The sequence below is a fragment of the Barbus barbus genome (genome assembly GCF_936440315.1).
Source record: "Barbus barbus genome assembly, chromosome: 12".
Classification (NCBI taxonomy): Eukaryota; Metazoa; Chordata; class Actinopteri; order Cypriniformes; family Cyprinidae; genus Barbus; species Barbus barbus.
Window position 1 is genome coordinate 26,225,577 of NC_136740.1, and position 12,075 is coordinate 26,237,651.

A 12,075-nucleotide genomic window follows, 5' to 3' on the forward strand; every position below is an offset into this window, starting at 1 on the left:
TCGTGTAAATGCAGTCTTCCGCTTGAGTGACAGAAAATGAAAGCAGAGAAAGACCAGCCTCTCCTCAATCTAGCAATGGCCCATACTATCAGAATGTGTTTCTATGACGATTACACCCCCAGAATTGCATTTGCATGAGGATCAACACAGCAGAAAAAGGAAAGGGAGGGAGAGAAAGCAGTGAAAAATGAGAGAGAAGAAAAAGAATGCTAGAGAGAGAGCTGGTGAGATCGAAACAAAAACTTGAGACAGCAGTGCCTGGGGACATTACGGTGTCCTTCTGGACAGTTTCAGAGACTGAGAGCCACCTCAGGGCACTGGGATTTTTATTTATAGTATGTGTAGCACATGTTGTGAACTCTCCCTTGTTTTTGATACTTGTGTATGTTCTGTTGTCATGGCAGCGGGTGGGAATTAGATTAGGAAAAAGGCTGTAATAAGCCGAGCTACTCAGATTTGGCCAAAACTAAGCAAAGTGCTCTTGAGAACTGAAGTAGAAACAAGTTTCACATACTGAGCTTCAGATTCACGTGATTATGAAGGTCTATATGTTCCCGGATCTGATTTCATAGGCATCTGTGGTGCACTGAAAAGGCACTTATGTCGCTCTGTGTATATGAGAAGATGAAGTGCTCCCTATTATTCATTATAATACAGATTCACACAAAGAGACCAACCAGAGGCCCTTGATGTACTGAAAACACGGGATTGGAAAAGAGGAAAATTAAATAAAATACTTTAATATTGCATTCAAAATAAATAAAAAGAATGGCTGACTTGCACTGCTAAATGACAAAATTGTCTCAGCGGTGTGTCTGCTCCTTATTTGCTGGCAGTCTCAAGTGAACTTGTTCTCTATTAGTGCGGTTGGGGGAAGGAGTCTTTGCTCTGGGGCTGAAACAAACCTCATAGTCAAAAACTCATAAAAGGAAACCACAATAAAGAACCTGTGATTCATTTCTAAGAGAAAGGAATCTTGGAGTGTCAGTTTGACAGCTACACTGACTGCAGAGCAGACTCTTATGAGGGATATCGTTCAGTATGTGAACAGGCCCATAGCCCATTCATCAAAATAGCCAATTTTTTTCAAACCTCAGATTTTGGCTTTTTAAATTAGGAAACAGGGCTGGACCGATATTTAATTTTAGAACAAATTCTTGTGGGAACTTTATATTAAGGCTGGAATACACCACACACATTTTTGCCCCAATTTTCCACCGATTTACCTTCTTGAGAAATTGACATTCAGATTTTAAAAATTGTGTTGCGCACTTTATATAAATTGAAATGCTATAACTTTTCACACCGTGCTTAAACCTGGGTTATCGTCATTCTAAGCTCCGCATTTAACCCTGGGTAAAGGTACCCCTTCCGAAAATGGACCCCGGTTTTCACTACAAATAAAACCATGGTTACTATAACCATGGTAACTACAAATTAACTATGGTCTTGCTACACTAACCATAGTTTAACAATTTGTAGTAAAACTGTGGTAATACAAATGGTAATAAATGCGCCAAAAAAACATGGTTACAACACTTTTACTATAATAAAACCATGGTCAATTTTCGTTTCACCCTTGTAATTTAGAAGCGGGCTTAGCACTGCTTTTGAAGGTGGAAACCACACATAACAGTGTCAAACTTGTATAGTGTGAAATGAAGCAGTGAAGTTACTATTTTTGGCGACACACAACTAATCGTGTGGCTCATATTGACATGCTTTTGACAGTCACTGAAAAACTGCATTCTTACTTTTATAGTCAACCGACAACTCGAATCAGCAGTGGCCATAAAATATACGGATACACAATATTATATAAAACAGGTCACGTGCTGCGCTCGTCCAATCAATGACACGGACACCGCAAATATGCAAATAAGAACGTTAACCCAGGGTTTAGGAGTGAACAGTATGAAACATCAGCTTACTGTATGAACACCTAGGATTAATTATTAACCCCGTGTAAATTATGAGCAGTGTGAAACATGAAGCAGGATCACCCAGGACTTCTACCCGGGGTTGACTCAGGGTTATCTATTTCAAGTCTTGAGTGTAGCAAAAACAACTAAAGAAATATGCATAGGTTATTATGAGCCAGGCTTACAATGCAATATAGGTTAGGAGAGAGTGAGAGACACATCTAATGCAAACTGTCTATGGGTCTTAGTTGATCCCCAACACCTCAGAAATTCGTATTTTTCAAGGAAATAACAGAAAGATGTGTATTATTTTGGTTCACCCACCTTATGACAGGCTTGCCAGTTTCTGCAAAACGTTGTCAGTGTGCAGATCTAAAGTGATGCAGACCTTGGGGCAGGTATCAAAAAGCCATGCGCTATACCAAGCAAAGCAAGCGATAGTAAGCGCAAGACAGCATCTGGCCAGGGAAAACAACGCAGGCTAGGACCACACAGGGACAAGGACTTTAGTGTTAAAAAGGTTTATTTCAACAACTGTCAGATTTTTTTCTCTTAGCAGTTTATATTCCCAAAAAAGTACAAAATAAAACAAGTACATCAAAGGATTAGAAATCACATCAAAACAAAGACACATTGTGTTTTTTCTTTATATCAATCCAAGCATTTTTTTTCCATATATTTATACATACTCACTGAATTAGTCAGACAAACATCAAAACCTCTCAGTAGCTTTTTCTTTTATGACAACGTTTTATATTTTAAACCCCGAATATGTTTTACTTTTTTCTTCTTTTTTTACAATATACACCAACGCATGCCGTAATTCAGTTAGGCAGGGATAGGTGTGTATATATAAGGGCTGGGTCAGGGGCGGGTCGACTACAGGGCAAAAAGACTGCAACAAGGGGTGGGGCAGGAGGCGGAGTCTGAGTGAGTACGAGGGGCGGGGTTTTTAAAGTTTTCTGTCATGTGGTGATGGTGTGGTGGGTGTGGCTGCTCGTAGCGTCTGCTGCTCGATGCTTTAAGTGATCGTGGACGTGGTGGCGTGGGGTGCTTTTGTTTCTGCTCTACATCATGTTGTTCTGCAGCGAGTTTACCTCCGAAGAGTTCTCCTCGCCCAGCACCTTATGGTTCTCGTGCTTAGGGGTGAGCGAGTTCTGGATGTTCAGCGACTCGTCTTCTTTGGGTGGGGGTGCCTTCACGGGGTCCTCCAACTTGTTCTGGGTATTAGGATCATCCTGGGAAATGACAGTCCCATGTTAGACCTCTCCAACAACCTCATATTGTTTATTACGTCACCCACTTTAATAATTATTTTTTTAAATTAGATCATGTGAAATTGTAAATTTGTTAAATTATAAAATTTTAAAAATTAAACAAATAAATAAAAATAAATAAATCATGGTCAATGTACTACTTTATAAAAAAATAAAATAAATAAAATTCAATTAAAGTAGTATAGGAGATGTTATGAGCGTTATTTATTTATTCTTTAATTTTCAAATGATCCAATAAATTTAGTTAAAATTAAAAAATCATATCGCTCATTATGTCTCACTATAATATATATTTTTAATTTGATAATGTGCAATTGTAAAGTAAATAAATAAATCATATTGCTGATTACATCTCCTACTACTTTAATAAAAAAAAAGTTTAATTACATAATGTGCAATTGTAAAGGTATATAAATAAATAAATAAATAAATTTTTGTTTAGTGTAATGTTCAAAAATTATTTCCACCAAACCAAAAAAAAAATTCAATATTTAGTAAATAAATGTAGTTGTTTACATAAACATAAATTGAACTAATAATAATAAATTAGTAGATACTATTTCCAAAACACTGGCATCACATCCAAATAGTTGGAGTGTGACGGCACTGCAGGAACAGATCTTGCATCAAATAAATCGATTGATTGCAGTTGATCAATGGCTGAGGCTGTTTCCTCCTCTGGACAGAGCGGAGGCTGTATGATCCACCCGTCCCTCCTGACACACATGCATACATGCAAACCCATACATACAGCCCCATCCCACACTCCTGTCCCGCACCGGAACAGGAAAAGCCATGGACTGAAACGAGCTCTGGCAAGAGGAGCTCACCTGCCATAGCAATAAAGCCTAGCACTCTCTCTCTCTGTGGAATAACCATTCAGTGGCCTTTAATTAGTGCAGTAATTGAAACAAATGAATGAGACAAGACTTGCACATCCTTTGATCATCTAAAGTTGATAAAAACTGATTTACATCATCTTAAATACAAAATCGATTTGTTTTAGGGATAACTGACAACTTCAATCCAGTGATGGTAGCATGTTTTTTCAGGGAAAGCTGGTTGAGCTTAACTAGTTTTGATTGAAGCGAACGAAGCGTTCTGGTCCCTTGGTGTAGTTGGGTTAAGGCACGAGTGTGTCACATTTTTAACTCGATAGATACAACTAAAAATGATTTACCCATTGAGCGATACCCATTGAGCGATGACTTAGATTGTAACTTCGGGCAGGACGTGGGGATACGCCACCTCCATGGTTACCGGATAGGGGGCGTCCTTTCTTCCGTCGGCATGAAACTAGAAAATGTGCTTTTTATTTGTGGTTGGATGGGGAGGTGGATTACACTTCTCTTGAGACTTTTGAGGGATTTTCTTTTGCTATGAAGAGAGTCATGATGGAGATGACTGACAATTATTTCTTTGCATCCTTCCTGTCAACATTAGCTATTAGCGGCTATTGTGTTGTCCTTATCATGTAAATGTGTTACTCTTTAATACGGTTTCATATTAAGTTTAATTAGACAGTTAAACAATGGAGAGATTGCTGACAGGTATCAGCCAATCAAGACAAGCTATAATATGAATCATCCCTATAGTTACTTTTAAAACTCAAATTGTTTTCCCTGTAACTCTTGAATAACCATGTCTATAAATCATACACTACCGTTTAAATATTTTTAAAATTCAGCTTTGCATCACAAGAATAAATACCATTTTAAACACATTGAACTACAACACTGTTTATTTGAGTTGTAGTAATATTTTGCAATATTACAGTTTTTACTGTATTTTTGATCAAATAAGTACAGCCTTGCTGAGCACAAAGGCTTCTTTTTTTAAAAAAATAAATGTTTTTCTGACTCCAAACTGTTTAACAGTAGTATTTAGAGTATATAAGTATATGTATTTTATCAGGCATTGAAATTAATATACTTAGCATCATTGCTCTGTTTTAAAACTGAGCTTTAGAAATTGAACCTAAGTAAGTGTCAGTTGCAGTAAACTGCAAAGCTTTGAGGAAGGACACTGAGACGACGAGACAGGAACAAGGAAGGACTACATTCGAATCAGAGGCTTCACTGGTCTATTGCACAAAACTGGAGTGGACAGAGGGACAAGGGCACATGGGAATAAAGCAGTGGGTCAACACTCATATTCTGTGAATAAAGTAAAATATTTCATTGTATACATTTTAAATCTGGAAAGTGTTGAGGAGAGGGGTCAAAACTGCAGTGATAAGTTGGACGGATCCAGCTTTTTTAGTGTACTAGCATGGTCCATGTGTTGTCTTAAACAGATTTAGAAGTTCACCCAAAAATACACATTCAGACTTACTTTCTTCTGTGGAATGCAAAATAAGATATTTTGAAGAATGCTGGCAACCTGGCTCCCATTGATGGTCAATGGAAGTCAATGGAAACTCTAACTATTTAGTCACCAACATTCTTCAAAATATCTTATTTTGTGCTCCACAGATGAAAGACAGTCAGGTTTGGAACAACACATGAGGGTGAATAAATGACATTTTTGAACTGACCTCTTCCTTTAAGTCATCAAAATCACTGACTGAAGAATATTCAGCTACCACTTCACATATCTGACCTTTCCGCTCTAGTTTATATATGGTCTATTTCATTCCAAAACATCTGTCAAGTCACAAACCCTCCCTGAGGGTTTAGATCTGTGTGTGTGGAGCGACACGGAGAGAGAGAGAGATAGAGGATGTTTGGCTGCTAGCCAGAGCCGGGCTCTTTTACTCAAGCGGATATCGATCCGTGGAGCAGCAGCTCTGATGGTAATAAAGAGGCCTGACTGTCCACATTTTGTCCTCCCTCCCCTTCTTGTCTTGAGAGATTCCTGGTTTCATGACATGCATTTCATTTTCAGGAGTGTTTCCTCTGCGATGATGAGCTCCAAGCCTCCACGCGGCCGGAAGAGACAATCAATTATGGTGTCCTATATTGTCTGAAGGTCATGGAGTGTTTGAAAGGATTTGGAGAATTGATCTCATTCTTGATCTCATACTGGCATATTATATTTCTGCAGAAGACTCTAGTTGTAACAATATACACCCACAGATGAGAATTCCACTAATGGAGAATTATTGTATTCTTTAGAGGGACGTTCGCCTAAAAATCATTTTCTCACCTTCATGTTGTTCCAAACCTGTATAACTTTCTTCTGTAGCTGTTCTCTAAAAACCCTTTTCTTCATAACTTTTGTCAAAACTAATTCAAATATGGACCACTTTTATGGTGCTTTTTTCATATTTAAAGTTTAAAAGAAGAAAAAGTTATACAGGTTTGGAATGACAATGGTGAGTAAATGATGACAGAACTTATATTTTTGGGTGAACTATTCTTTTAAGACTTTAAATGGACATACTATAAGTTTGGTTTCACTATGATGATGATGATGATAAGAAGGGCCAGGATTGGTCAGTACAGTTTGATTAACAGGAGAACAGCACAATGAAAGGACAGCTGCTGTCCTTCGGGCGGAGCTGTGGGGTTGTAAGTCTTACCTCACAGTCGGGCTCCTCTTTGGTCTTACACTCCCAGGTGTATCTGCTCATGGTTTTCTGAGGGGTGGGGGCATTGAGAGGATTATCTACCTCATAAATATCATTTTCATTCAGAACGAGACAGAGATAAAAACTAAGAGAGAAAGAAAGAGACAGGGAAAGACAGACAGAAGGACAGGGAAAGATCCTTCAGTGGTGAGACAGGAGACACTGAACGGACAAGTGTTCCCACCCTACAGCCACTTATCTAGAGTTTTTTTTTTTTTGTGCTTTACTCAAGCATCAATATTGTGGGATTGTGTCTATGGTCCTTTAAGGTCTTTAGGTTTTCAGCTCTGAGGCCAAAAATATACATTTACTGTGTAAAGCGACAGATAACACAAAAATGAAAATTCTGTCACTATTTACTCGCCCTAATGTTGTTTCAAATATACCATTTTATCATTTTAAATTTAAATTGGTCTGTTCATCACAAAGATATCAATCATATGGTTTAAAAAGATCTGAAATCTGAAAGTACGCAAGACAGACTATTTTTGAGACAAAAATATACACATATAGAGAGAGAGAGAGAGATAAAAAAAAAATCTCCTTTTGTACTCCATGGAATAAAATAACATGGGTTTGGAAAAAACATCATGGTGAGTAAATAATGACAGAATTTAATTTTTGGGGTGCACTATCCCTATAAAAATATGACCTTGACTTATATGCAATATATAAATAATTTAATCAAAATTCTCTTTAAAAAAAAAAATCCTGAGGTCAGGTCCTAAAAAACCTTTTGCCCAAAGGTTTACCAAAAAAAAGTACTAAAAAGTAGAGATTCGATATGGTTTTACTTTGATTTGACTGATGCATTCAGGCTGGAATTGATAGCAACTGCATGGATGGGTAAATGTAATATAGATGTTATACTTATTGAGAGTTTTTGAGACTTGTTTTTATTAAACAATCCACGGTTGGCTGTAGTAAACATAATATGGCCGAGGGGCTCAAAAATGCAAATATTTTTTCTAATGCAAAAAATACTGTATTGTCCATTGCTTTCCATTGCAATAATGTATTTTTCAAGACACATCAGGTTTGAAAAGAGAAGAAAGCTGTGTTATGGTTATCCCACAGAAGAGAACGACGCCCGTGTTAGATCTACATCTACCCATGCGGCAGACATGTTAGCCAAGTGTTACGCCACCTATGGGCAGCAGTGAGACGTTGCATCTCAGATGTTTATCCTGCATTTTTCGCTCAACACTTCATTGGTTGGTGAGATCTGGCACAGAGAGAGCCCACTCCCCCTCTCATCTTTCTGAACCAGGATAAACGAGTGAAACGACAGACAGGTATATTAATGCGATGCAGTGGACAAGCAGCAGCAGATCACAGGACCACTAGGAGGCCCGTGTGAAGAGTCAGACATGCAGCGGTGCAGAGGAAGAGAGAAGGGGAGCGGGGTGAGGAGGGGGGAGGAGGGTGGCGTGGGTGGGCTCTCTCAGCGGAGTCCAAGGTCTGCAATCAGGGCACAATGTTGGAGCTAGAGATGCTGCCATTAACTCACCCTTAAAAATCTGTCATTATGTGATCGCTCATCATGTTTGCTGTAAACAGTGACTAAGATATCTGAGTGGATTTCCTTCCCTTTCTAGACCTTAAAGTTACATTATGCATCATCTTTCCTTCAAGTCAGAAAACCTCTAATCTTAACTCTCTCTATTCCAGTTAAGCAAAATCACAAAATACAATGTGACCACATACACCACTATTATTCATACACCTACTGAGAAACCTAAAAAATTAAATTAGAATTTACTTTTTAAAAATCTGATCTATTAAAAATGGATAAAAATAATGTAGTCCTTTTTTTTCAAAATCATTTAACAAAAAAATTATAAATTAAAATAAAATTATATATATTAATCACTGTAATTAATTATTTAAAATTTAATATTAATTAATATTAAATTAATACATTTAAAATTGTATGAAATAAAATAAAATTGAATGATAAATAACATTTTATTATAACAATAAGAGTAAAATAGTAATTAAATTGCCTTCTATCCTTAATTTGTCTGTAGTTCTTTTTTCAAAATCAATCAATAAAACAAATACTAAGAGTTAAAATAGTTTTAATCATAAATTATGTATTAATTGTAATTAATAATAATAATAAATTATTATTGATTAATATTATTTAAAATATCTTTACTTAAATTCTAATTTATTTCTTAAAAACCAACCTATTGCAAATTAATAAATAATAATAAAAATGAATAAATTACATTTTTGCTATCATATTATATTTAAAAAATTAAATGAAGACATAAAATAATAAATTAAAATGAGTAAAAAGCTTAATGACTATATTTCATAAAATAAAATAAATGCAAATTTTTCAATAATTTTTAAAACACCTGTAATTATTCACACGTAAAATAATAAATATTAAATTAACATTATAATAATAACATATCGCTTTAAAAAATCATCCACATACACAATCATTATAGATTTACTGACAATTCCAAGTCTGATTTAAAAAAAATAAATAAAAAAAATAAAATTACATAATTACATAATCATTTTATAAAAAATTTATAAAATCATTTATAGACTCAAACTCGCAACCTCTCACACATAAATCGGGAAATATTCCTCTGAACTGTAACATCACGGATAGGACCTAGAAACCTAGAATCACCCCTAGCCAAATTCCAAAAGGTGCAAATGAAATTACTCAACCCTGTCGCTTGCGTTTACATTTAAAATAAATGGTCTGCGTGTGTATGTATATGTATGTGTCGGGGGAGAGTGTGTCTTCCAGGTCTGCCTCTGTATTGATTCTTTCGTGGGATCAATAGGGCCACTTTCCCACAAGTCTCTCAAACCGCTGTTAAAGAGCACGTCTACAGGCTAGACTATCCGCTCATCTAGAGACACGGTGGGGCAGATGGATGGCCTGTCGGAGAGAGGCTGACAGACTCGGGTCAGCCACATCGCCGAGCATCGAAAGCACCAGCTTTTTTTCACCGTTTCCTGGTTACCCTGTTGCTATGGGAACAACTGTTGCCTAAGTAACCACACTCCTATCTGAGAGCAGACCTTTTCAGCAGAGAAAACGCTCCCATCTCTCTGTGCGCTGTGCACCCCCTCCCTTACCAAAGGTTACGCTCGGGGTCCATGCAGAGAGGGGACGGAGGGGGAGAGGAAAGAGAAAGACGAGAAACACGTTACCTGACAGATAATGTTATCATAGTAAGCCAAAGCACGGGCATGAGGGAGGTTAGGAGGGGTGTCGCAAAGTTTCCTTACATTTGGATGGGAGCCCTCAGCGATGGTGGACAACGAGAAATTATCATTGTGGTGCTCCGAGGAAGGACGGTACTTACTGCTGCGAGGTCGGGGAGAGGGGGAGGCAGAAAAAATGGGAAAAAGAAGATGAGCGATGGAATGGAGGAATCATTGTGGGGAAATGAGAGGTATAGAGAGACAAGGACACAATGGAAAATACAGGGGATTATGAATACAGAGGTTATGAAGGACAGAGAGAGAGAATAAGAGAAGAGAACATTAGTGCAATTCTATAGGACTGCTTTGGAGGCAGAAGTTTAGACATACATTCAGTACACAACCTGTGATGCAACATGCCACATGACAAATCACGCCTTTCAAAATATTAGAAGTTCTAGACATTTCATCACCAATAAATGACCTCAAATTAATTAATAAATTAAGCTTCCTGCATGGGCTTATGTGCAGACCGCAGTTTCTTCCCATTTCTTTCTCGACTACTCTTGTTCTCAAATAAGGGGCTTTCGCACTGCGTAGTACTAGGAACTAGCCAGCAGACTCGTTCCTAGAGAACCATTTCCCCCTCGAGCCGTTTTCCTGGTTGCATTCGCACCAGCAGCAGGAACTCAGAAGCGGTTGACAGCGGTGTCTTTATTTGTGGCATTTACAAACGTCGACAACCGCCGAATGGAGGACGCCATGATCGGAGCTGTTTTTGTTGTGTTGTGGGTTTCGTGATAATGGAGATAGAATGTAAACGCACAATTTACACAACTGAAAGAGCATGAAAATCAGACTAAATCTCCTATGAAAACTTGTAGTCTTATCATCGAGGCTATACAAAAAGAACGCAATGCTGCAGACAACAGGTAGCCAAATGCCGTTATCGCAGTTTTCCATGTTTGTGGAGTAAATATTTTTTACATGGCTTTTTAAAAATGCTGGGTAGCCAGTGTTTCGTATGCGTTTGGCCAATCAGTGTACACTTACATCACTGGTAGTTCCTACAAAACTGTTTTAAACCCTACTCTGAAGTAGGAGTAATTTGGTTCCTCCAAAAAAAAAAAAAAAGATTTCCTAGAACTAAAACCGTTCCTAGTTCCTGTGGTGCGAACACACCAAAAAGCAGGTACTTCCCGCCAATAGTTCTATAGGAACTACAAAAAGGTTCATCAGGTGTGAAAGCTCCTATATTAAATGTACATATAATAATAAAATTAAATTATATTATATATATATATATATATATATATATATATATATATATATATATATATATATATATATATATATATATATATATATATATATATATATATTTAATAATTATACATATATTTAATCATCTGCATCATTGGCTGGCAGGGGGATATAGATGTATAGGAAACTTCAATTTTAAAGGCTGCTAATTAATTTGATGGCTAATATTATCAAGTTAAACTATTTCATTTGTTGTTTTAAAATAATGTAAATAAATAAATAATAATCAAATTAAAAAAATAAATAGAATCAAATAAAAGATATTAGTATTTAGTATTGCTGTGACCTGAGTGCTTACAATTGAAAAAAAAAAAAAAGTTTAAAATAAGACCTGATATGATTTACATCCAATATTAGCAAATTAACATTTAGTCATTTAGCAGATGCTTTTATCCAAAGCGACTTACAAATGACAACAACAGAAGCAATAAAAAAAATTATGATTAAAGAAAAATTAAAAATTCTGTTGCAGGGCTCTGTTAAGGACTTATAATGTTCAAAAGTTTGAGGTCAGTAACTTTTTTTTTTTCTCTTTTCTTTTGAACGAAAGTATTATTTAAAATTTTTATTTAGCCAGGACAAATTAAATTGATCAAGAATAAATACTTTTACATTGTTTCAAATCAGCGTATTGGAATGATTTCTGAAGGATCATGAGCTTTGACATCACAGGAATAAATTACATTTTACAATTTATTAAAATAGTAAACAGCTATTTTAAATTGTAATAATCTTTCACAATCAAATTATTATTATTTTGATCAAGTGACTGTACCCTTGGAGAGAATTAGAGACATTAAAA

General features: G+C 36.4%; 1 protein-coding gene across 3 annotated transcripts in view; it reads right to left on the reverse strand.

The window, feature by feature from the left end:
• Positions 1 to 2,429: 2,429 nt before the first annotated feature.
• Positions 2,430 to 12,075, reverse strand: part of LOC306878223 (chondroitin sulfate proteoglycan 5-like) — a 31,714-nt gene continuing 22,068 nt past the window's right edge. Inside the window, exons 4-6 of one of the 3 annotated variants that reach the window (XM_079430428.1) lie at positions 10,035 to 10,113; positions 6,723 to 6,779; positions 2,431 to 3,160 (exon numbers count right to left, since the gene is read on the reverse strand). In XM_079430428.1, coding sequence (XP_079286554.1) covers positions 2,990 to 3,160; positions 6,723 to 6,779; positions 10,035 to 10,113 — 307 coding nt within the window. In that variant the 3' untranslated portion in view covers positions 2,431 to 2,989. Of the gene's footprint in view, positions 3,161 to 6,722; positions 6,780 to 9,956; positions 10,114 to 12,075 lie in introns of all 3 variants that reach the window. The other 2 variants (XM_079430429.1, XM_079430427.1) reach the window with 2 other exon arrangements.